This window comes from Schistocerca gregaria, chromosome 1 (genome assembly GCF_023897955.1).
Source record: "Schistocerca gregaria isolate iqSchGreg1 chromosome 1, iqSchGreg1.2, whole genome shotgun sequence".
In the NCBI taxonomy this organism is placed as follows: Eukaryota; Metazoa; Arthropoda; class Insecta; order Orthoptera; family Acrididae; genus Schistocerca; species Schistocerca gregaria.
In genome coordinates, this window is record NC_064920.1 from 1,040,382,626 (window position 1) to 1,040,409,901 (window position 27,276).

The 27,276-nt window shown below is 46.0% G+C and overlaps 1 protein-coding gene across 1 annotated transcript in view; it reads right to left on the reverse strand.

Moving 5' to 3' along the window:
- The window catches only part of LOC126279819 (solute carrier organic anion transporter family member 74D-like), a 98,421-nt gene extending 71,464 nt beyond the window's left edge, over positions 1 to 26,957 (reverse strand). Inside the window, exons 1-3 of the mRNA XM_049979708.1 lie at positions 26,947 to 26,957; positions 16,021 to 16,242; positions 5,404 to 5,592 (exon numbers count right to left, since the gene is read on the reverse strand). Of these exons, the coding sequence (XP_049835665.1) occupies positions 5,404 to 5,592; positions 16,021 to 16,147 (316 nt within the window). The 5' untranslated portion in view covers positions 16,148 to 16,242; positions 26,947 to 26,957. The remainder of the gene's footprint in view (positions 1 to 5,403; positions 5,593 to 16,020; positions 16,243 to 26,946) is intronic.
- Between the last annotated feature and the right edge of the window lie 319 nt (positions 26,958 to 27,276).

The window sequence follows — 27,276 nt, forward strand, 5'->3', positions numbered from 1 at the left end:
GCGTAGTACAGGTGCCTGATATCAGTTTGTGGGATGGAGTTCCTTGCCTACTACACTTGGTCGGTCAAAATAGGGACAGTTAATGCTGTTTGTGGACAACGCTGGAGTTGTCGTCCGAGTTCCATATGTGCCTGACAGGAGACAGACTTGGTGATGGAGCAGACGAAGGTAACATGTCGACACTTTGTAGAGCATACTGGGTTACAACAGCGGTATGTGGGTGTGCCGTTATCCTGTTGGATAACACCCCTTGGAATACTATTCATGAATTGCGGTACAACAGGTCGAATCAAAAGACTGACGCACGGTGAGTGGTGCGTGGAATAATCATGAGAGAGCTCCTGCTGACATACGAAATCGCACCCCAGACCGTAAATCCAGGTGCAGGTCCAGTGTGTATAGCACACAGACAGGCTGATTGCAGGCCCCCAACTAGCCTCCCTCTAACCAGCACTCAGCCGTCGCTGGCACCGACGTAGAACCAGCTTCCATCAGAAAACACAATAGACCTCCTCCCTGCCCTCCAATGAACCCTCGCTTGACACCACTGAATTCGCAAATGGCGCTGATTTGGGACCAGTGAAATGCACGCTACAGCGCGTCGGTCTCGGGGGTGTCCTTGGAGTAACCGATTTGCAGCAGTTCGTTGTGACAATGTCGTGTCAGCTGCTGTTCAGATTCCTGCTGCTGATGCAGTACGATGCCCTAGAGCTATACGCCGAACACGGAAGTCTTCCCTCTCGGTAATGCCACATGGCCTTGCCGAGCCCAGTGCTGCGGCGCGGTTCCTTCCGTCCCTTTACGACGAACCTGCACCTACCTGTGAACATTGTCTCAGCAGATCATCAGTAGGGAAGCCGAGCGAAACCTACTGTACTTCGACGTGAACCAGGCTGCAATTAAAGTCACTAATCTACCTTTCGGGAGAAAGTTTTCACACGAAACGAAAGGTTGGAATTTTTGTGCTTAATTAATATATTCTGAAACTTAGGTGAACAAGTATCACTGCCAAGCCCGTGCTAGTCTTAATGCAGTCACTCACAATCCCTTTCACTCACGTTTATGGTGTGGCATTTCCCGAAAACGTAATAACTACAAAAATTGAGAATACTCGCCAAATACCTAATGCAGTCACACTTTCTAGCCACCGACCTGATCAATACGCCACTCGGAATTTATGTCTTTTCTCGTCAAAAAATTCACTTAAAAATTCCGAAATTTCTACACACGCATCGCAATAATTATGCCTTCACTTTACATCACTTTTGATGTATGAAACAGTGCTAGATCCGGAACTTATCATTTCCGTCGGAAGTACTACTACACACGTCCGATCTGTTTCATGGCTAGGCTCCGACTCGTCTCTAGAATACTCTAAGTCTTCTCTACCAGCAGAGAAAGGCACGCGAAAAATATTGCTTTACCATTGGTCAGTTTACTCAACAGCCAATAGCAAAGCAACCTTCTCCAGCGTCAGTCTGCGCTTTGCATCAATAACCAATCGCAAAATAGTAAACCTAACGACTGCGCTTTTTACCGACGTAATTATCTGTTTTGTTTACGCATAAAGTTATTTACTATTGTTATTTATACCTGAATTAACTTTCCCTTTACCATAAACTTACTTTACAAATCTATTGTACAAAATCCTCTTTGTGCACCTCCATACTTCTTCGAAATGTTCCCTCACCAAATCCCACAACATAATTCGTTAAATAATTATCTTCATATTAACCTTAAACCACAGTCATTCATCATTCATATTGCTAAAACACATTTATGACATTTTACATACACAAAAAGACATAATAACACTTTATGAAAATACTAGAACAGTTATGAAAAACACTCTAGTGGGCACAATCGAAACTAAATCACAGTCCCCTATCCAATACTGTCCTCTATCGGCTGATACATAAACTACGTGCTCGTCCAGTCTCGCGTCACCATGTCACTAAGACACATCTCCCACTAACCGCCCCGAAGCCAGGATCGGTATACGGCGCTACGCCTCACCAGTATTCTTGTGCCCACCGCTGCCAGGAAATTGTACAGTGGCTGTATACCTACTAAGTCCTTCTGCAGCTCCTCGTAGTCCTATCACACCACCCCGTTCAAACTCAGAGAAGTGTTGACAATTGTGTATTTGTCGCCTTAAGTCAGTCTTGACTGACAACAAAACAGCAAGACCAATCTCAAAGGTAACTAACGCTTACGACCGTTGCAGCGTGTATTTACAACAAACCTGGTTTGCATCTTTATGGTGGAGCTACTAGCGCCTCTCTTATGTGACTGATGCGAAACTTGAAAAGACATCATCTCTCATCCTTAGAATTATGCCTACCAACTTTCGTTTATGTCACACAAATCTTTCTTGGTGTTATGATTTTTCCCCATCAGCATATATATAAATTATACAAACAAATCTTCCCCGTGAATCAGTCTATCTGTTAGTGAAAACAGTATCAACATCCCCGCAGTAGTTCCCGAGATTAGCCAAAACAGATAGACAGAAATGTGGGTATGGTATTTTTGGCCACGAGTCACCTCCTGGGTCGCTTGACGGTCTGGTGTAAGTCTTTATTTGACGACACTTAAACTACTTGCTCGTCATTGATGAAGAAACGATGATAATGGCAACAAACACCTCAATACATGAGTGGAGAGAATCCCCGACCCGGCTGGGAATTGAACAAACGGCCCCTTGAGCGAGAGTCAGCACGGCTAACTGCAAGACCACGAGCAACCGAGCAAACAGCAAGAAACGGTGCCAGGAAGGCTTTAATTAATGTATTTACAGAAGAATATAAATACAGTAGAACCTCATTTAACCGCCACTTTTGGGATCAGGGGGTAGTCAGAACGCTAAAAAAGTCGGATAATCTGGGGAGAATTAAACGAACTTACGAAGCTCAAGACGATATACTAAATCAAAGTAAAAAAAAATCCTTTTCTAATAAAGGAAATGGAAAACAAAAGTTGTAAACGCTGAAAATCTATTTGAAAATGTAAAATGTTTTTGTTTCCATTTCTTAAACCTTAACTTTGGGCATGCATCACGCCACTTGTTTTCCCAGAATATCTTCATAGCTGTAGAGGGTTGGCTGTTGTTCCAAATATTTGAGGGCAGTCTCGTACGCATCCTTCGCTGCAGAGTTGCTGATCTTTTCGTCTTCTTCCTTTCCTTCATCAACTGACTACACTTCCTCAACACTATACAGTCGCAAAACAAGGGATTAACTATGACCATCATGTGCTTCATTGGTGGCAGCACCAAAGTCACCGTCTGCTAGCCATATCCCTACATCAGCAGGCTGCAAATACCTGGAAGTCCATTCTCTTGATTTAGACTCGGAAAACCCTTCTTCCATAACTTTTGTAGAGAGGTTTGATTAACTTCTTCCACAGCTTGAGTAACTGCGTTAATTTCATCTTTTATGTTGAGGGTTTTCATTGTTTCAATAACATTACAACCCTCTTCTGTCTTCTCTGACAAACCGCTGACGCATTTACTCCTGTAACGCCGTTTTAACACTCAAGAGCTGCTTCGTCCATTGGATGGAGTAATGAAGTCACGGGGCGGATGGGGAGGAAGGAGGCAACAACATAGCTTTTATGACGCCTTCTTGAAGTTCAGACTATTTCTTAACAGCCCGAGCAAACGCATTAAAAACCATTCTTTAAGCAATGCGCTCTTTTGAGCTTTGTAAGAAATAGGATATACGACACGTTAAAGTTTTTGAACGAGCATGGCTCAGAGCATTGGACCTGTTGTGACAGGAATAAAGTCGATCGATAATGCTGGCACACCGTTCGGTGCAGAGCGAAGACGGACAGTTGGACACATGGTTGGAGGAGTCGGTTAATCGAAGGTCACACAGTCGAAGTTCTACTGAAGAAGATATACACTACTGGACATTAAAATTGCTACACCAAGAAGAAATGCAGATGATAAACGAGTAATCATTGGACAGTTATATTATACTAGAATTGACATGTGGTTACATTTTCACGCAATTTGAGTGCATAGATCCAGAGAAATCAGTACCCAGAACAACCACCTCTGGCCGTAATAACGGCTTTGATACGCCTAGGCATTGAGTCAAATAGAACTTGTATGGCGTGTACAGGTACAGCTACCCATGCAGCTTCAACACGATACCACAGTTCATCAAGAGTAGTGACTGGCGTATTGTGACGAGCCAGTTGCTCGACCACCATTGACCAGACGTTTTCAGTTGGTCAGAGATCTGGAGAATGCGCTGGCCAGGGCAGCAGTCGAACATTTTCTGTATCCAGAAAGGCCCGTACAGGACCTGCAACATGAGGTCGTGCATTTTCCTGCTGAAATGTAGGGTTTTGCATGGATTGAATGAAGGGTAGATCCACGGGTCGTAACACATCTAAAATGTAACGTCCACTGTTCAAAATGCCGCCAATGCGAACAAGACGTGACCGAGGCGTGTAACCAATGGCACCTCATACCATCACGCCGGGTGATATGCCAGTATGGTGATGACGTATATATGCTTCCAATGAGCGTTAACCGTGATGTCGCCAAACACGTATGCGACCATCACGATGCTGTAAACAGAATCTGGATTCATCCGAAAAAAAGACGTTTTGCAGCGAGGCTCGTCGTTGAGTACGCCATCGCAGACGCTCCTGTCTGTGATGCAGCGTCAAGGGTAACCGCAGTCATGGTCTCCGAGCTGATAGTCCATGCTGCTGAAAACGTCGTCGAACTGTTCGTGCAGATGGTTGTTGCCTTGCAAACGTCCCCGTCTGTTGACTCAGGGATCGAGACGTGGCTGCACGATCCGTTGCAGCCATGTGGGTAAGATGCCTGTCATCTCGACTGCTGGTGATAGGAGGCCGTTGGGATCCAGCACGGCGTTCCGTATTACCCTCCTGAACCCACCGATTCCATATTCTGCTAACAGTCATTGGATCTCGACCAACGCAAGCAACAATGTCGCGATACGATAAACCACAATCGCGATGGCTACAATCCGACCTTTATCAAAGTCGGAAACGTGATGGTATGCATTTCTCCTCCTTACACGAAGCTTCACCACAACGTTTCACCCGCAACGCCGGTCAACTGCAGTTTGTGTATAAGAAATCGGTTGGAAACTTTCCTCATGTCGGCACGTTGTAGGTGTCGTCACCGGCGGCAACCTTGTGTGAATGCTCCCAAAAGCTAATCATTTGCATATCACAGCGTCTTCTTTCTGTTGGTTAAATTTCGCGTCTGTAGCGCGTCATCTTCGTAGTGTAGCAGTTTTAATGGTCAGTAGTGTAGCAATACACACGATCAACATTTTTAGTGAATGGCTTGAGCGTATAAAGAGTTAAGGCAGAGTTAGGGGAGTGGGGTGTAAAGCGTGAAGAAGAGCTTACCTATGAGCGCAGGCGCCGCCTCCGAGACGACGTTGTCGTCGAGGTAGACGAGCCCGTGCACCAAACTGGACGCCCCTCCCAGTCCCCGGGCCAACTGCAGGATCGCCAGCAGCGTCACCGTAATGTAGCACGGGTGCTCCACCGTCACTGCAGGCGTCTGCCCGCACAGCGTCGCGTTCACCCCGTCCGCTGCAACACGTGCCACACCGTATCTCGTCTACGGCAGTAAAAGAGCAGTGCATCCATGTTCGAGCACTGAGATCATCCAGACAAGGTAGCGGGCACCGTTGTTCCAAAGATACCAACAGACTGAAGCTTTCAGTGAACCCGATTAGACACCGGGTACTGTTCTATAAGGGATAGTCAAATGAAAACTGGACCAGTGGTGGTGGTAAGTTCCTAAGGGACAAAACTGCTGAGCTCATCGGTCCCTAGGCTTATGTACTACTTAAAGTAACCTAAACTAACTTACGCTAAGGACAACACACACACCCATGCCCGAGGCACGAATCGCACCTCCGACGGGGCAGTCGCGCGAACTGTGGCAAGGCCCCCAAGACCGCGCGGCTACCGAGCGCAGCTGGGCATATGAAAAAAAATAAGTAAAATGTATATTGCTCGAACAGTCCACGGGTATAATGCCGGTTCATGGTGTCCAACGGGCTCAATATATCGGAAATCAGACATATCGCCTTCGTCAGATGCGCTGACGAACTGAGCTCCTGAGGGCGGTCGGCCGACGCTACGACAGATTCCGACGCCCACGTCTTCACGACCGCCGGCGCGCGGGCGCGGACGGCGAAGAGAGCGGCCCGGGGGTGAAGGGATTTAAACCGGCCGCCCGCCCTCGGGAGCTCAGTTCGTCAGCGCACCTGACAATGGTGACATGTCTGATCGCCGAATCCCTTAGAACCAGCAGTTCGAACAACAAATACGACGGGAGAAACTGAAGAATCACAAACTGTATATAATTTCAAAAGTAGCCGCCATACCTGTTCAGACTTTTATTCCACTATGAGACAAAACGGTCAGTGCATTCATAGAAATATGTTTGCCCTACGGAATCATGGTTGCACCCAGGAATACACGACTTCGTCTGAAGCAAATCGAGGGCCACAAATGTCTTTCTTCAGATGGAAATCGCGTGGGGAGGTATCGGTTCAAAAATGGTTCAAATGGCTCTGTGCGCTATGGGTCTCAACATCTGAGGTCATCATCCCTTAGAACTACTTAAACCTAACTAACCTAAGGGCGTCATACATATTCATGCCCGAGGCAGGATTCGAACCTGCGACCGTAGCGGTCGCGCGGTTGCAGACTGAAGCGCCTAGAACCGCTCGGTCACACCAGCCGACGAGATATCGGTAGTGTATGGAGGGTATATAAGAACGACGCTGCGAAAATTCTGCGCGTAGTTCATCTACATCTACATCTACATTTATACTCCGCAAGCCACCCAACGGTGTGTGGCGGAGGGCACTTTACGTGCCACTGTCATTACCTCCCTTTCCTGTTCCAGTCGCGTATGGTTCGTGGGATGAACGACTGTCTGAAAGCCTCCGTGCGCGCTGTAATCTCTCTAATTTTACATTCGTGATCTCCTCGGGAGGTATAAGTATGGGGAAGCAATATATTCGATACCTCATCCAGTAACGCACCCTCTCGAATCCTGGCGAGCAAGCTACACCGCGATGCAGAGCGCCTCTCTTGCAGAGTTTGCCACTTGAGTTTGTTAAACATCTCCGTAACGCTATCACGGTTACCAAATAACCCTGTGACAAAACGCGCCGCTCTTCTTTGGATCTTCTCTATCTTGAAACAAGCTTGGTAATATGTGGGGGGCATTATCCTGCAACAGAACGATGCCCTCCGTCAACATTGCTGGGTGGTTGGACTTGACGGCGTGCTTCAAATTTTTCAGAGTGTTCGTGTGCTTTCATTGGGGCGCCGTATTCCAGAAAGTCAATAAGCAACAGGCCCTGGCTGTCAAAGGAAAACGCCACCATGGCTTTCTCAGTGGTGGCGTGCCTGCTGCTCTGTTGTTTCGATTACGCAGTAGGATTTGCTGGGGAACCGTTCCACATCCTCGATACAATCTCGACCTCCTCCCATACGATTTCAATATTAGTGGAGTCCTGAGGACTACATCCGTGACTGTTGATTTGCTTCGGACGAAGTGATACACGCCTGGGTACAATCATGGTTTCGTAGCAACCGCAAACATTTTTCCATGTAGGCATTGGCCGTCTCGGCTCACTGTGGGTTAACTGTATTACAATTATGGCGATTACTTTTCAAAGTTTACTTAATTTTTTCCATCTGTCTCGTTTTCATTTGACTGCCCTTTACACTAAAGAAAGATAATAATCCATTGGAGGTATGAGGCGAACTGGATAGAGTACTGCGTACTGTTCTTTGAAAGATGTGTACAGCTACACTGAAGCTTTCAAATGCTTGCTGTACTAGGTTCTTCCCTTTCTTTTTCCCCCTGCACTTTTTAACTTCTACAGCTCCCTCTAATACAACGAAAATTATTCACTGATGTCTTAACTGTGTCCCTCCAATAGTGACCTGTCTTCTTGTTAGTGTGTTCCACATTTCTTTTTCTTCACCACTCCAGAACCAAGAAGACTGTGTTTTACTGTTCGACATGTTCTCTGCACACAACATAAGATGACTTTCAGTTTTCTGTTTTCAGTTATTCACTGCTGCTTTTGGCCCTGCTGTCTATATTTATACAAGGAATCCTCTTTAGAACGTTTAATAAACATGTTATCTGTAAGTGAGCATAAATTTGTGTTTCATCATAGTGATATGTGTTATTATAACATATTCGTAATAGTAAAAATAGCTCTAAATGACATGTTAAACATGGCTGTACATAAAATAGATAAGACAGAGTAACGGAGTTAATACCATCACCTTGTAAGGTTATGGCTGCCATTGAATATTCAGGGTGAGTCCACGATGTGTTCCAATCTTTCAGGGATGACAGAGAAACGCAAATTTGTCAATTTGAGGCAAGAATGCTGGTTCGGAAACCGCCGAGTTCATATTACAAGAGAAGGATCTTTCTGATTTCTCTGACAACGGAATACAGATACGGGTGTTGTTGTTGATAAGATTGTTGGGTAGGCCACTTTCAGAGGTGGTAAGCTAGTAAACACGGACTCTAAAGTACATAACTTAAGAGCTATGAGCACTTGTTCATCTTCTCTACAGTGAAAAAGGATAAATCCTGAAGAGTCGGACCCCTTTTTTTTTCTTCAGCATAATATTTCATTGTTTTCAACTTTGACTTATGGCAGCATGCTCGTTCGGAGTGATATATAAACTTAAGTGCAACATATTGTTGAAGTACTGCCACTTAAAATGCAAGAGATATTGTAGAATGAAAATACAGGGTGGTCCATTGATAGTGAAGGGCCAAATATCTCACGAAATAAGCATCAAACGAAAAAACTACAAAGAACGAAACTTGTCTAGCTTGAAGGGGGAAACCAGATGGCGCAATGGTTGGACCGCTAGATGGCGCTGCCATAGGTCACACGGATATCAAATGAGTTTTTTAAAATAGGAACCCCAATTTTTTATTACATATTCTTGTAGTACGCAAAGAAATATGAATGTTTTGGTTGAACAACTTTTTCCGCTTTATGACACATGGCGCTGTGATAGTCACAAACGTATAATTACGTGGTATCACGTAACATTCCGCCAGTGCGGAGGGTATTTGATTCGTGGTACGTTACCAGTGATAAAATAGACCGTTTACCAATTGCGGAAAAGGTCGATATCGTGTTGATCTATGGCTATTGTGATCAAAACGCCCAACGGGCGTGTGCTATGTATGCTGTTCGGTATCCTGGACGACATCATCCAAGTGTCCGGATCGTTCGCCCGATAGTTACGTTATTTGAGGAAACAGGAAGTGTTCAGCCACATGTGAAACGTCAACCACGACCTGCAACAAATGATGATGCCCAAGTAGGTGTTTTAGTTGCTGTCGCGGCTAATCCGCACATCAGTAGCAGACAAATTGCGCGATAATCGGGAATCTCAAAAACGTCGGTGTTGAGAATGCTACATCAACATCGATTGTACCCGTATCATATTTCTATGCACCAGGAATTGCATGGCGACGATTCTGAACGTCGTGTACAGTTCTGCCGCTGGGCACAAGAGAAATTACGGGACGATGACAGATTTTTTGCACGCGTTCTATTTAGCGACGAAGCGTCATTCACCAACAGTGGTAACGTAAACCGGCATAATACGCACTATTGGGCAACGGAAAATCCACGATGGCTGCGACAAGTGGAACATCAGCGACCTTGGCGGGTTAATGTATGGTACGGCATTATAGGAGGAATGGTAATTGGTCCACATTTTATCGATGGCAGTCTAAATGGTGCAGTGTATGCTGATTTCTTACGTAATGTTCTACCGATGTTACTACAAGATGTTTCAGTGCATGACAGAATGGCGATGTACTTCCAACATGATGGATGTCCGGCACGTAGCTCGCGTGTAGTTGAAGCGGTATTGAATAGCACATTTCATGACAGGTGGATTGGTCGTCGAAGCACCATACCATGGCTCGCACGTTCACCGGACCTGACGGCCCCGGATTTCTTTCTGTGGGGAAAGTTGAAGGATTTTTGCTATCGTGATCCACCGACAACGCATGACAACATGCGTCAGCGCATTGTCAACGCATGTGCAAACATTACGGAAGGCGAACTACTTGCTGTTAAGAGGAATGTCGTTACACGTATTGCCAAATGCACTGAGGTTGACGGACATCATTTTGAGCATTTATGGCATTACTGTGGTATTTATAGGTAATCACGCTGTAACAGCATGCGTTCTCAGAAATGATAGGTTCACAAAGGTACATGTATCACATTGGAACAATCGAAATAAAATGTTCCAACGTAACTACGTTCTGTATTTTAATAAATACCTACCTGTTACCAACTGTTCGTCTAAAATGGTGAGCCATATGTTTGTGACTATTACAGCGCCATCTATCACAAAGCGAAAAAAGTGATCCAACTAAAACATTCATATTTCTTTACGTACTATACGAATAAGTATTAAAAATGGGGGTTCCTATTTTTAAAAATGCAGTTGATATCCTATTGGCCTATGGCAAAGCCATCTAGCGGGTTAACCATAGCGCCATCTGGTGTCCCCCTTCAAGCTAGACATGTTTCGTTCTTTGTAGTTTTTTCGCTTGATGCTTATTTCGTGAGACATTTGGCCCAGTCACTATCAATGGACCACCCTGTATACATGGGTGATCAATCTCACCCATAGGTGTATGGATGATATGGACTAGTGTACTGGGAGACATGGGCCATACAAAAATGGCTATATGTGAAAAAAAAGCCGATTAAAATTTCATATTTTTATTTAGAATATGTTATAATCAATACAGAATGATGGTGTTAGGTATTTTAGTCCAAAACAATTTTATCAATTAACTATAAACCTTGATTGATCATGGACGTTTCTGATAAGTTTCCAGTTTTGTACAAGCATTAGCCTGTCTTTGTCTCACCACAGTAGTTACACTTATTACCCGATGTTGACCATCGTGAGCAAGCAACACATTGAATCCACTCGACACTTTTATCGGCTTCGTAATAGATTTCACCGCAGCCAACACATTCATCGTCATCCCATTTATCAAAGTTGTTTTCGTAATCTTCTCGAATGTCTGCAACTGATAAACGCAGTGACCTGTTTGGAGCATTTTTCTTACTGAGTTTCTTCAGTCTGTTTTTCTCTTCACTAGCATTTCCCTATGGTGATCTTTTTGTGCCTTTTTCTGTTTCCTTTTTTTCTTTCCCACCTTTTCTTTACAGTTTCAACATTTTCAGCAGAGTTTAGCTCTTTGGATACAGTTGCTGCTTTCATCCTAAAATTCGGGGTTTTATCAATACAAGAAACAGATTATATTTTTCCAAAAGCTTTGTCTGCTTACGAGTGGTCCGTTTTGAGGTGCTAATCTTGGAAGTTTTAGGTTTAGTAGGAGTGCAGTCCAAAGTTATGTCATTGAAGGAATTTTACTTGGGCAGATAACTTTGCTCTTTTGAGGCGCTTGCTATCAACAGGTCTTGTGATGAGCTATGAAGCATTTGGTTAGCTTGTGTGTCTGACTTTACTCTTCCGTTTCCTGGCACAGACGTACCTTCCGACAAATAAGTATAGTCTGAGACAGCGGCCATCTTCAATGGGATTATTGCACGTACCTTGAAACTAAATCTAATTGTGCTCATCTCTCTCACATGAAAACAAGTGGTGTATCTCTGCCAAATAACACTGATCCATCTCTCTCGATTGTTTGGGAGAGATGGACCACCCCGACTTCTGTCTCTAAGCAGGTAACCTGGTGGTCATTTTAGGCTCGTTTCATCCCTGTCAAACTCTCAGTAAAACACTGAATCTGTATTGTGCAAAGTAAGTATTAGTACTAGAATTATGTAACTACATGGTAAAAATTTTCGCTTTACCAGAACAGAGAGATTTTTCTTTTTTTTTCTTTTACAGAACTAACAGGAAAATTACAGCACCACTTCTTCACCACGGCCGGCCGGAGTGGCGGTGCGGTTCTAGCCGCTACAGTCTGGAACCGAGCGACCGCTACGGTCGCAGGTTCGAATCCTGCCTCGGGCATGGATATGTGTGATGTCCTTACGTTAGTTAGGTTTAATTAGTTCTACGTTCTAGGCGACTGATGACCTCCGAAGTTAAGTCGCATAGTGTTCAGAGCCATTTGAACCATCCGAACCACGTTTGTTCACAGAAGAGCTTCCTTGCAAGTAGCTGGAGCTGCCCTCCAGTGAAAGATTTGTAAAACAAGCCAATGGTCCGTCTTTCCCAGTGTTCTAACTCTCCTGGACTTGACGTACATCTCTTCTACTGAACAACTGCCCATAGTTCTTAAGGTTAGCGTCTTAGAGCCCATATTTACTGCAGAACATTTCTTCTTGTTTTGCTCCACACCACCCACTTTAAAAATAAACCAAAATAAATAACTTGCACTAGAAAATGTCTGTATCACAGTATCGAAGACAAACAAATACTCATAGCTCTTAAGGTATGCACTTTGGAGCCCATGTTTACCAGACTTTTTCCGTGGTCTGGTCCACACTACCGCCTCTCAAAATTGCTACACAACAATCTTAATAACAACACTATCCGTACATGTTGAGCCGTGACGACTCGTTCTATATTTTACATCTTTGCCTACTGGTGCGATCCGTCCCTATCTAGTGCCGGGTGGCACTACGGTCATCTGTTAGTTGAGTCCTTGGCTGCAGTTTATGGGGGCGACTTGTTGACCACATGGACAGGCTGTCGGTCGCAGTCGGGGAGAGAGAGATACAAGGCATATGTGGCGTACGGTAAGCTGTTCACGGAGCTTACAGGCGCACAATTGCCTAAGCGACCGTTGGTAGATACAGTTGTGCTGGTTGACAGTACTCGGACCTAATGTCGGCGCACCCGGTCTACCCTGGATTAGGGAGGCATAGCTGCTGATGTGGGTGTTGGAGTGCTGTTCATTTTCCGGTGCCGTCTGTTGTGCCTTTGGGGGATAAGGTACTCCTTACTTGATTGACCCATGTGCTCCCGTGCTGAAGTAGCTCCCCCTACGCTGGATTGCTTGTGGTTCTCCATCCCTCTGCATCAAGCGTTTAATTTATCTTTTTGTGCCTGTGTCTGAAATTATCTGAGTGCTATATTTGTTCAAATGGTTCAAATGGCTCTGAGCACTATAGGACTTAACAGCGGATGTCATCAGTCCCCTAGAACTTAGAACTAGTTAAACGTAACTAACCGAAGGACACCACAGACATCCATGCCTGAGGCAGGATTCGAACCTACGACCGTAGCGGTTGTGAGGTTCCAAACTGAAGCGCCTAGAACCGCTCGGCCACTTCGGCCGGATGCCATATTTGTGTTCCTTATTCAATGTCTGCTTGTCGTGTCAGTCGGGCTGAAATTAATTGTGTCATATGTTCTAGGCCTTTACATTTATTAGCGACCACTGAGGCCGCGACTGAGTTTTATTTGTATTGCCTACGGCCGTGGTAAGCAAACGCTAGCGGCCCAGCGAATCTTGGCTCGTTTGGGCAATTTAGTTCCGTAACTCTAGTCAAATTTTGTCCTTTCGAGAAAATTAATATTTATTGTTTTAAATGTAATTAGTATTGTAGTTGTCAGAGCGTTAGCGCTCAACATATGCCGTTACACTTTAAGTCACTTTAATTAATGTGTTGAACGTCTTGTGTTTTCTCGGTTATTACTTAACTAGTTGTTACATTTTACTGTAAGATTCACCGGTTATTGCTTTCCGCGTCGGCCGTGTACGTACGCGCGCCGCTTCCCGTCTCACCGCAGCCTCTGAGGCGTTACGGCCCTCCTAACTGCTACGGCATCCCTCATAAACTGAGTATCTATCTCTCACCAAACTGGCGTTAATTTAACTAGCAGTGCCCGTTCCTCTAAACCATCTTAATCAGACGTGCCCTGCATACCTGCCCTTCTCTGTTTTCTCTGATTGAAATCTGGTTTCAACCTAATAGTTTTAATATTGGTGTAACGCTCAATTTGTTAAATGATATTTTATTGTTGTTCGAAGTCAGTAACTTGATTAAAACCAAGGGGCTTCTCCGATCGATCAAGTACTGTATATTTGTGTTGATACCTGGCTTGCGTAAATTTATGTTGCTATACTTCTTGTTAAGTTATATTCATTAATGTCAAATGGTTCAAATGGCTCTCAGCACTATGGGACTCAACTGCTGTGGTCATCAGTCCCCTAGAACTTAGAACTACTTAAACCTAACTAACCTAAGGACATCACACACATCCATGCCCGAGGCAGGATTCGAACCTGCGACCGTAGCAGTTGCACGGTTCCGGACTGCGCGCCTAGAACCGCGAGACCACAGCGGCCGGGCTCATTAATGTCAAGCACTCCCTTTCACTAGCCAAATGTTGGAATTGTAATCTTTAGCATCACTGCTGTTTGCCCAGCACTAAGTCCATGTTAGAATCATATTTGATTGTACTATTTGCTTGTCAGTCATTCCTAAATTGGTGCATTTTATTCGTTTAAATTAACTAATTAGTCATCGATTGGTTCAACTGAAGCAATTTTTGAGTAACTGCCTTAATCATATGTGTTTTATTACTGATTTTGGTGTCTGTGCAATAGAAGATTGTTGGACTTCTGTTAAGTAACAAAAGACTTGTGATAAATGCCCTGCACCTTTCCCATGCCTGGTTATTTGTTTCTTTATCCTGAGGCATCCACTGACACTTCAAATGCACTCCACTGTCAGAGGTATCAGAACAGGATACCTTACCTCAAATTTATACATTTACCCTTTTCCATCATCCATGAAAGTTTGTATCATCATCGTCGAATCACCCGGTATGTATACCTTCACTCTTTAATGGAGTCATCAGACGTTCTATCTCTGCAGCGGCCGGCCGGTATGGCCGTGCGGTTCTAGGCGCTTCAGTCTGGTACCGCGTGACCACTACAGTCGCAGGTTCGAATCCTGCCTCGGGCATGGATGTGTGTGATGTCCTTAGGTTAGTTAGGTTTAAGTAGATCTAAGTTCTAGGGGACTGATGACCACAGATGTTAAGTCCCATAGTGCTCAGACCCATTTGAACCATCTCTGCAGCAAACACCGCCGTTTTTGAATTAGAAAACTGTCTCGGATAAGCATCGAGACCGCTTAGAGCAATGTGCTTCACTTCATTGTGCTGGTTTCATAGTACGTATATCAAAACAGAATTAAATTAAATTAAATTGCGTCTGCCGCCATAGCTCCTCTGAAAGCCATGTGTAGGAACAGGGCTCACCCCGCGCGACCGCTACGGTCTGAGGTTCGAATCCTGCCTCGGGCATGGATGTGTGTGATGTCCTTAGGTTAGTTACGTTTAAGTATTTCTAAGTTCTATGGGACTGATGACCTCAGAAGTTGAGTCCCATAGTGCTCAGAGCCATTTGAACCTTTTTTTTTTATTTTGGCTTTAGTGAATGCCTGGAGATAGTTGCCTGCCATCACATGAAGCATGGAGGAGGTGGTATTTTGTTAAGGGGCCTGTTTTCCATGGTTAGGCTGTCGTAACGTTATTGCGCCTTCGAATTCGCTAAATGATGTGAGGGAAATGAGCACTGTGTACAGCATACGAACAGCACTGACCGCTGATTGTTTGCATGAGCATGACAGTGTCATCAAGTAGCAGCTGTGAGGCAATGGTGTGAGGACATTAACGTCCCTGGAATGGTCTGGGAACCCCAGATCCGAGACCTGAATCGAACACTTGTTGATGATGAGTTAGAACGTCAAGCGTTTTAGGAACCAGAACTCAACACCGCAACCTTCTCTTGTTTCACCTCTTGAGGCAGAATGGGCTCCCAGTCCTCCACAGACTCCCAGACACCTCACTGAGAGTGTCCCGAACAGTGTGCAAGCCGTCATTAGAGCGAACGGTGTAAACACACCATAATAATGTGCGCTAGTGGGTGTCTGGACACTTCTGGTCGGAGAATGCAAGTTATGAACGGCGAGCGCCGGTACGTACCCATGAGGAGCTGCGTCTCTAGGAGCGAGCGCGTGGCGTTGGCCGGCTGGCCGCCGCCGGACGCCGCCCAGTGCGTGGTGTGTGGCAGGGCGAGCAGCGCGCACGCCACGGCCTGCAGCAGCGCCATGCCGCCCACCCACTGCGGCCGCGCGCCGCCGCCCACGCGCGACAGCGGCAGCGCCGACAGCGCCTGCACCACGTCGCCGCCCAACAGCAGCCAGTCTGCAGCACACGGCGGCGCTACGTCTCTACACATGCTAATAGATGTCAGAAATACAGGGTGATCGAAAAGTTGTGCATAACCAAAAGTAATCAAACATACATAATATGTTCTTGTTGTTGTTGTGGTCTTCAGTCCTGAGACTCGTTTAATGCAGCTTACCATGCTACTCTATCCTGTGCAACCTTCTTCTTCTCCCAGTACTTACTGCAGCCTACATCCTTCTAAAGGATGTATTCATCTCTTGCTCTCCCTCTACGATTTTTACCCTCCGTGCTGCCCTTCAATACTGAATTGGTGATCCCTCGATGTCCCAGAACATGTCCTACCAACCGATCCCTTCTTCTTGTCAAGTTGTGCCACAAGCTCCTCTTCTCCCCAAATTCTATTCAATACCTCATCATTAGTTATGTGATCTACCCATCTAATCTTCAGCATTCTTCTGTAGCACCATATTTCAAAAGCTTCTATTCTCTTCTTACCTAAGCTATTTATCATTTCACGTTTCACTCCCATACATGACCACAGTCCATACAAATACTTTCAGAAACGACTTCCTGACATTTAAATCTATACTCGATGTTAACAAATTTTTCTCATTCACAAACGCTTTCCCTGCAATTGCCAGTCTACATTTTATATCCTCTCTACTTCGACCATCATTAGTTAGTTTGCTCCTCAAATAGCAAAACTCCTTTACTGCTTTAAGTGTCTCATTTCCTAATCTAATTCCCTCAGGATCACCCGACTCAATTCGACTACGTTCCATTATGCTCGTTTTGCTTTTGTTGATGTTCATCTTATACCCTCCTTTGAAGACACTGTCCATCCCGTTCAACTGCTCTTCCAAGTCCTGTGCTGTGTCTGACAGAATTACAATGTCATTAGCGAACCTCAAAGTTTTTATTTCTTCTCCATGGGCTTTAATACCTACTCCGATTTTTTCTTTTGTTTCCTTTACTGCTTGCTCAATATACAGATTGAATAACATCAGGGATAGGCTACAACCCTGTCTCACTCCCTTCCCAACCACTGCTTCCCTTGGATGTCCCTAGACTCTTATAACTGACATCTGCTTTCTGTACGTATTGTAAATAGCCTTTCGCTCTCTGTATTTTACCCCTGCCATCTTCAGAATTTGAAAGAGAGTACTCCAATCAACATTGTCAAAAGCTTTCTCTAAGTCTACAAGTGCTAGAAACGTAGGTTTGCCTTTCCTCAATCTTTGTTCTAAGATAAGTCGTAGGGTCAGTATTGCCTCACGTATACATAATATACAAGGTGTACATTTTAAGTTAACAAATCAGAATAACTCAAAAAATAAGCTTCAGACGAAAAACTGTGTAGAATCCAAAGTTGATTGTTGTCGAGGGGGACATCTGCTGGTGCTAAAATTAGCCCACAGCCCCAGCCCCCTGGGGGTGGGGTGGGGAGCAACTGTGAAATTTCAAATGAGAACCACCATTTTTTATTGCAGAATCAGATTCTACATAAAAAAACTACGCACATTTAGTCTTAAACATTTGTTTTGATTCTTGGTGGTTGGCGCTGTAATTCAAGAAAATCCATGTTCTCGTTTTTGCGTGAAATTGGTTACCGATAACAAAAATATACTAATTTACTTCGTAAATTTTGATTCGCTAAAACTAAAATTCTCCCCTCTCCCCACAGTGTGGGATCTGAGGGAGAGGAATTAGAGTTTTACAAATGTTGACCCAAATATTATTTTTTGCTGGAGATTCGAATAAGTTTGGGTCACCATTCGTAGAACTCTAATTCCTCTCTGTCAAACCCAACCCTATAGGGAGTGTTTCAGTTTTAGAGAATGAAAATTTACGAAGTAAATAAGTATTTTTTATTCATCGGTAACTATTTTCCAAGCAAAAATGAGAACATGGGTTTTCTTGAATTACAGCGCCAGTTACCAAGATTCAAAACAAATGTTTAAGACAAAATGTACGTAGTTTTTATGTAGAATCTGATTCTGCAATTAAAAATGGGGGTTTCCATTTGAAATTTTAAAGTTGCCTCCCGGCCCACCCCCAGGGACCTGGGATGGCGGGCTAATTTTAGCACCAGCAGATGTCCCCCTCGAAATTAATCAATTTTGGATTCTACACATTTTTTCGTGTGAAGCTTATTTTTGGAGTTATTCTGGTTTGGCAACTAAAAATTTACACCCTGTATACGCTCATGTGACCAGTCATCTGATAACGATATGCACATTTACACATGGCAGTGGTATAGCGTACACAAAGTATAAAGCGGCAATGCATTGGCGGGGCCCTCATTTGTACACAGGTGATTCGTGTCAAAAAATTTACCACCTGATTATGGCCAAACGACGGGAATTAACAAACTCTGAAAGCGGAATAGTAGCTGGAGCTAGATGCCTGGACATCCCATTTCGAATACGGCGGCGAATTCAATATTCTGCGATCCTCAGTGTCAAGAGTGTGCCGAGACTACCACATTTCAGGCATTACCTCTCACCAGGGACGTCGCAGTGGCCGACAACCTTCACTCAGCGTCCGAGAACCGGTGTTTGCGTATAGCTCTTAGTGCAAACTAACAAGCAACACTTCTGCGTGAAATAACGCAGAAGTCAATGTGGAGCGTACGATGAAGGAACCCTTTAGGGTGAAATTTGGCGTTAATGGCGATAGCGGCAGACGACCTACACGAGTACCTTTGCTAACGGCACAACATCGCCTGCAGCGCCCGTCCTGGGCTCGTGACCATATCGGTTGGTCGCTAGGCCGCTGGAAAACCGTGGCCTGGTCAGATGAGTCCAGCTTTCAGTTCGTAAGAGCTGATGGTAGGGTTCCACTATGGCGCAAACCCCACGAAGCCTTGGACCCAAGTTGTCAACAAGACTATGTGCTGGCGTGGGCTGTGTTCACATGGAATGGATTTGGTCCTCTGTATGTTCGAATACTTACAGATCACTTGCAGCCATTCATGGGCATTATGTTCCCAACAACAATGGAATTTTAATGGATGATGATGCTCCATGACACTGGGCCACAATTGTTCGCGATTCGTTTGTAGAACATTCTGGACAATTTGAACGAATGGTTTGGCCACCCAGATCGACTAATATGAATCCCATCGAACATTTGTGGGATACAGTCGAGAGGGCAGTTTGTGCAAGGCTATAGTGGCAGCGTGGCTCAGTATTTCTGCTGGGGAGTTCCTACGACTTTTTGAGAACAGACTCGACATTTGAAGGTATCTCATTACTTTTGTCATGTCAGTGTATAGTGGTTGGAGAAAAGTATGAAAACAACACGGAAATGCATAATTTAACAGATATCCTGATGCACGCCAACCCTCCAAATTGCGGTTTTGTGTTAGACCATGAATCGCACCTGTGCGGTGTCCACAATACGTTGCAAATATGAGCCGTGATCAGAGATGTATAGTGTAGTTTTGAGTGCATCATGTTGAAGCTAAGTGAATTCGGAAGTGGGCAAATAGTTGGTGCTCGGATGGTGCGTGCACTCATAACCAAGAGCGCCGAAATGCTTGGTGTCACATAGACGCACCATATCCAACATTTATACTGCATACAAAGAAACAGGAAAAACGTCTGCTAAGCCACAACACGGTGAATTCGAACGTGAGCAAATTGTTGGTGCTCATATGGTGAATGCTTACGTAATCAAGTGAGTGGAAGCGTTTGATGTTTCAAGACGCACTGCATCAAAGATTTGTACTGCATACAGGGAAAGCGTAATAACATCATCCGCTAAGTCTCAATGCAAACGAAACTGTGTGTTGAGTGGCAGTTAAGGACGGTCATTGAAGAGGATTGTGACGACAAGTAAGAGAACGACAGGTGCAGAAGTCACTGCAGAACTGAATGTCGCATTCGCGAACCCTGTCAGCATTAAAGCGACGCTAAGAGCGCTTCGTGAGCACTGAATTGGACGGCGAACTGGAATTCCAAAACCACTCATTACTGATTACGACCGTAACAGGAAAACGTGGTGCCGAAGCCGTAAGCCCTGAGCTATGGAGCAACAGAAGATAATTATTTGGTCGGATAAGTCTTGTTTCACACGATTTCCAACTTCTGGCCGCGTTTACGTCCCAAGAGAGAACCATGGCTGGAGTTCGGTGATGATTTGGGCAGCCATATCACAGTATTTCGTGGCCCCCATGGTTATTCGGCGCAGTCGCATTACTGTCAAGGATTATAAGACGATTTCGGCTGATCACATCCGTCCCATGGTACAGCTTTTATTCCCCAATGGTGATGCTATGTTCCAGGACATTAGAGTCCCTGCTCTCATAGATCGCATCATCCAGGACTATTTTTGTTGGCACAAGGATGAATTGCCGCATCTCGCTCTCCTAAAAGTCATCAGGCATACTTTCCTTTATTTTTCGACAGACATTTGCAATTTCGTTTTTCCAACTCGTAGCTGGTATCAGTCCAAACAAATGCTGCTGACCATGTCTTCATCCGACGCCTGCGTCAACAGAAATTATTGGTTTGTATTCCGCTTCAAACAAAACGAGTTTCAAAGCGGAACTGTACGTCCCCATTCGATATAGCGGTCCCAAGCTGGTCCAGACCGATATTTGTTTTATCGATATGTATTAACGGGGCAGTAAAACAGCAGTACTCAAGCAGTGCCTGAGTAGCGCTGCTTCACGGCGGTAGTAAATAGCGTTGCTTGTCTTGTGAGCCTTCTCGATAACGTTTTGAAGAACTGATTTACTGATGTTGCTCCATTGCGATTTGTGATACAACAACGCAGGCACACCAGATCGCACGTCCACTACTTAGAACTGTTTGCGCACAACGGGCTGGTCGACTGTAGATATGCTGTTTAGAGTTGTTAGCTCAAGCTGCAGCTGTAGTTACTGCACTGACGTCGCTTACACGTCCGAAAAAAAAATGAGACTCTGACCTAATTGGAAGAACAGCGTATATATGCCATGGAAAATTTGTTGTGGAAGTATGCCTTAGCTATGACAAAGCTAGGAAGATTACATGGCCGGTGTTTACGATTGGAAAAGAGAGAGAAGATGAGCTTCAATGTGGAGAGGGGCCGCCAGGCTTCGTTATACATGGTTGGATGGATAGACGGATGGACATCAAAGTGGAGCTTGTGGTCTGCTAGCGGTAGTCGGTTGAAATCCAGGTTGAAGAGAGCATGGCTAATATGTAGGGACAGGCGGCAGGAAGTACTATGGCAGCAAATGAAAACGTATTGAGCAAAATGTATAGCGTTAATAGAACATGTAAGAAAATTAATTCTGTAGAGTTAAAGAAATGGTGGCCGAGAATCTGGCTGAATAGGTTCTGATGACTATCATTTGAGGAAACAATGTCGTAAAAATGACTGCATACGCTTCCCTACCGGAACCATTCTTGGTAGTTCCTTCACGTTTGCTACTGGTTCTCAGTATCAACATGACTACATTTCGGCGCTCCGCCTGTGCACCATCTTGAGTAGACGCACTGCTGCTGAGTCCCGCTGAACAATAATGGCTTTGTAGGGCCTCATAGCCAAAACTCTGTCATATTCACGTCCAGATAAACAGGCAGGTTTTGCTACTGGAACTCCTCGACCAATCCATCGTCCAGGAATCGTTAAAGTTGTGGTGTCCCCGCCAGAAACAACACTTGCTAGGTGGTAGCTTTAAATCGGCCGCGGTCCGGTAGTATACGTCGGACCCGCGTGTCGCCACTATCAGTGATTGCAGACCGAGCGCCGCCACACGGCAGGTCTAGAGAGACTTCCTAGCAATCGCCCCAGTTGTACAGCCGACTTTGCTAGCGATGGTTCACTGACGATCTCATTTGCCGAGACGATAGTTAGCATAGCCTTCAGCTACGTTATTTGCTACGACCTAGCAAGGCGCCAGTATCCGTACTATTGATATTGTGAATCATGTACCATAAAGAGCGACGTTCTCCATTAATGGATTAAAGTTAAGTATTCCACCAGCTACGTCCGTTTTTCTCAATACTAATTCCCTTGTCATGTTTCAGACCTCACGCCAGCCTGCGTGAGCTGAGACGCGTGCATTTCGGCCTCATTTTACCATACGGTTGGCTCTCCTGCCAATCACAACAAAAGTGAGGTACAGTTTCACGATCCATAGAAAACGGTGTGGTTCCCGGTCACGCGCAAACCATATTAGACGACTTACTACAAGGGTTACGTTTTCTAATAGTGCAGAAATCGGTAATAGACAGAACTTAGCTGGTAAGGCTCCTATGAGTCTAATGTTATTGGTAGGCCTCCGCAGTCAGAGTCAGTTTACATAAAAATTTTCTGGGTATCATACTGCGACATAATTGCAAAAAATTGTGTTGGACGAAACTACGTTTTGGCCACAGTTACAGTAGCCTTCTTTCTTTTTCTACATTATGACGTCGTACTTTTATGTCCTTATGAGGCTGTCGCCGGCAATTCCTGTGCTAACATTGATACTGGACCGATGCTGATGCCTCACCATCGTGATTACTCGACGATTTGTGTCTGTCCACACATGCGTGGTGTGATAATTTGTTATGTTTCAAAAATGGTCCTAATGGCTCTGAGCACTATGGGACTTAGCTTCTGAGGTCATCAGTCCCCTAGAACTAGAAGTACTTAAACCTAACTAACGTAAGGACATCACACACATCCATGCCCGACGCAGGATTCGAACCTGCGACCCTAGCGGTCGCACGGTTCCAGACTGTAGCGCCTAGAACTGCTCGGCCACACCAGTCGGTGATAATCTATTATACCATTTCTTGTGATTCCTGCCTCATCTGTAAGTAAAATACCGGTCGTGAACTATGGCACTTCATTTGCTCATATCTCAACTGTGATTGGTTTCCGGATATATTACTATCGGTAATTCACTTCTAGCTTCGAACAATATTATCTGCTGTAGGAATATGTGACAATTTTTAAACACCCTGTACAGAGAACGTAGACTGCGTTACTCCATCTACTTTGTGTAGTTTTACTGCAGTGCGCCAGTTTTTCATGTAAACTTATTTAGTACACTTCATACCAGTTTCAGTGAGCCGTGTGCGGCTCGCGTTGATGCCGTTCATAGCTTGGCGTCTTGTAATAGCGGTAGTGGCGTCTCGTTTTCTTAGTGTGTTCACTGGCGCCACTACTTTTTCTCGTCTTGTCTGTCCGTGAGTGGCAGCAGCAGCGCTTATCGATAGCGCGTACTGTGGTACCATCTTTGGAGCGGCTTCTACACTCCTGGAAATGGAAAAAAGAACACATTGACACCGGTGTGTCAGACCCACCTTACTTGCTCCGGACACTGCGAGAGGGCTGTACAAGCAATGATCACACGCACGGTACACCGGACACACCAGGAACAGCGGTGTTGGCCGTCGAATGGCGCTAGCTGCGCAGCATTTCTGCACCGCCACCGTCAGTGTCAGCCAGTTTGCCGTGGCATACGGAGCTCCATCGCAGTCTTTAACACTGGTAGCATGCCGCGACAGCGTGGACGTGAACCGTATGTGCAGTTGACGGACTTTGAGCGAGGGCGTATAGTGGGCATGCAGGAGGCCGGTTGGACGTACCACCGAATAGCTCAACACGTGCGTCGTGAGGTCTCCACAGTACATCGATGTTGTCGCCAGTGGTCGGCGGAAGGTGCACGTGCCCGTCGACCTGGGACCGGACCGCAGCGACGCACGGATGCACGCCAAGACCGTAGGATCCTACGCAGTGCCGTAGGGGACCGCACCGCCCAGCAAATTAGGGACACTTTTGCTCCTGGGGTATCGGCGAGGACCATTCGCAACCGTCTCCATGAAGCTGGGCTACGGTCCCGCACACCGTTAGGCCGTCTTCCGCTCACGCCCCAACATCGTGCAGCCCGCCTCCAGTGGTGTCGCGACAGGCGTGAATGGAGGGACGAATGGAGACGTGTCGTCTTCAGCGATGAGAGTCGCTTCTGCCTTGGTGCCAATGATGGTTGTATGCGTGTTTGGCGCCTTGCAGGTGAGAGCGACAATCAGGACTGCATACGACCGAGGCACACAGGGCCAACACCCGGCATCATGGTGTGGGGAGCGATCTCCTACACTGGCCGTATACCTCTGGAGATCGTCGAGGGGACACTGAATAGTGCGCGGTACATCCAAACCGTCATCGAACCCATCGTTCTACAATTCCTAGACCGGCAAGGGAACTTGCTGTTCCAACAGGACAATGGACGTCCGCATGTATTCCGTGCCACCCAACGTGCTCTAGAAGGTGTAAGTCAACTACCCTGGCCAGCAAGATCTCCGGATCTGTCCCCCATTGAGCATGTTTGGGACTGGATGAAGCGTCGTCTCACGCGGTCTGCACGTCCAGCACGAACGCTTGTCCAGCTGAGGCGCCAGGTGGAAATGGCATGGCAAGCCGTTCCACAGGACTACATCCAGCATCTCTACGATCGTCTCCATGGGAGAATAGCAGCCTGCATTGCTGCGAAAGGTGGATATACACTGTACTAGTGCCGACATTGTGCATGCTCTGTTGCCTGTGTCTATGTGCCTGTGGTTCTGTCAGTGTGATCATGTGGTGTACCTGACCCCAGGAATGTGTCAATAAAGTTTCCCCTTCCTGGGACAATGAATTCACGGTGTTCTTATTTCAATTTCCAGGAGTGTAGTATTTCAGGGTCGTCGTGTGTCGAGCTAGTAGAGTTGGCAAGGAGCAGCAGTTAGGTCCCGACAGCCAGTACTCGCCCGACCGCTGGCGACACACACGCACTGTCCGACGGAAGGAGGTGGTCGCGAGAGTGAGCGACCAAGACAAGGGCCGGAGCCAGCGAGTTTCAGTTGAATGGACCGTCATATTCGAGTAGCGCAACTTTCACCTGAGCGTGTGTGTGTCCACCCGTCGAAGTGCCCTCGTGGCAAATATGTCGTCAGTCGATGATTTACATTGGTATCTTTCCCGTGCCTGATCTGAGTGGGGACGACTGTTGGTTGGTCGTTCGATCGGCCGTCGGTGAGGACGACGTGCCTTGGGTCTTCCGACCGCTTCTGCCTTCTCTGTTTTTGTGTCGACATAATTCGTCCGCGCTGTTTCACAGTGACTGCTTTTAGTATTGTGAGTTGTTGGTGGAACTGTTTTGTCGGATCCGTGTGTATCTTGTGGTTTTGAATGAGCAGTTATTTTAATGCTGTCTGTGTACTGGTTTTGGTAAAGGGGTTGAAAACGGAGGTCAGTTCGGTTGGGGTGCAGCAGCGAGCAGGTCTGTACAGCACAGGGGCAAGCTGGGGCCGCTGCCGGATCCAGGAGGGGTAGCTGCGAGTGCGGCGACTTCGTTGCACACCGAACCTTGGACGTTTAAGCTGAGTGAAGAGTTGACTGCTAATGCAACCTCGACTATTCTGAGATCTCGCCTTTGGTTGGCGGGTTGTTGCTCCCAGGGCCGCTCAGCCTGACGGCAATGAGTGAAGTGATTCGAGGCGGTGAAATATTGCACCTGTCTTTTTCTGTTTGTTATTCATCATTGAATTTAGTATTATTTTTATTAGTGAAGTGCAACTAGCAGTATTTTCTGCCTTGTGGTCGCTAACGCCCCAGTTACTTGCCCTGGAGATTAGCGTACTTTTCCGGCAGTGTACCTTTCCTCGTCATGTTGATGCCGTCCGACACAACGTGTAGTTCGACAGCCTCTTGTATTGTACTGAGCATATTTTTTGGAGTTCTACCTTGGTTCTAGTGTTTCCTTCGGCCTTGGGTGTTTTCCGAAGATGTAGTGCTGTCTGTCTCTTCGCCCTTGCCTAAAAATATTCCATCGTTGTACCAATGATCGGACGTTATGCGGGTTGGTTAGTCGGTTGGTCGGCGCTTAAGCTGCCCCTAGTTTGAGTTGCCATCCTATTACGTGAGTACAACTCTTGGCTGCCTGTCTCATCCGGCCAGTGTGGCCGTGCGGTTCTAGGCGCTTCAATCTGGAATCGAGGGACCGCTACGGTTGCAGGTTCGAATCCTGCCTCGGGCATGGATGTGTGTGATGTCCTTAGGTTAGTTAGGTTTAAGTAGTTTTAAGTTCTAGGGGACTGATGACCATAGATGTTAAGTCCCATAGTGCTCAGAGCCATTTGAACCATTTTTGAACCCTGTCTCACCTTACCTTATGTTTGAGTTACTTTCCCAGGCTGACCCTAGTAACACTTGCTGAGAACAGCTTGTCCTAATTCCTTAGATTGTGATGTTTGTTTTAAGGGTATTTGTAATTTTCTAATTGCTGTTGGTATGCTCTTCAGCCGAGCAATAATTTGACTTCTTTCATGATAAGGCCTTCAGCAGTGTTACATTAAGTTTTTTTTTTAAAGCAAACTTCTTTTAAAGGAAAAGTATTTCTTTAAATGTGAGCTATTTGGAACTGTCTCCCTGACTTATAATTCAAGCCTTCAGCCGTTATACAGTCAATAGTGTTTTTTTTGTAAGAGATTGTTTTAAAATTTTAATTTCTTTAAATAAAGTTTACGCATTTGTTGTGCAACCGAGAGTAACTGATTACGGCCCCATCCACAATCGTAACCTTATCCTGACCCATCCTGAGAACCCAGCTCTCATCCACGTTTTTTGCTTAACCCTTCATGGTGTTAAATTTTAATAGCAAGGAATGTATTGTACTGTGCACTGTCGAGTCTTCATGTTAGTAGTCTAAATAATATGCCAGTGGTACACTTGGCAGCGCGATGTACGAGGACTCACCGGTGGCGACGCTGGGCAGGCCGAGCCGGTGGTGCAGCAGCCTGTGGTTGGCGGCGAGCACGCCGGCGGCAGCGCGGTGCAGCAGCGCGTGGGCGGCGAGCAGGGCGGCGAGGGCGGCGCGGCAGGCGAGCGGCTGCAGCCAGCGCGGAGCGCACCACCTGCCACCCACCGACAGCCCGCAGCGCAGCTCCGGGAGGCCGCCCAGCGGCGCGCTCAGCTCCAGCTGCGAGCTGCGCCGGTTCAGCAGCACCGACACGCCCCCGTCCCCAGCCATCACCTGGTGGGTACATACAGACCAGTAACGCGCCGAGACACTTCACCAGCACTGAC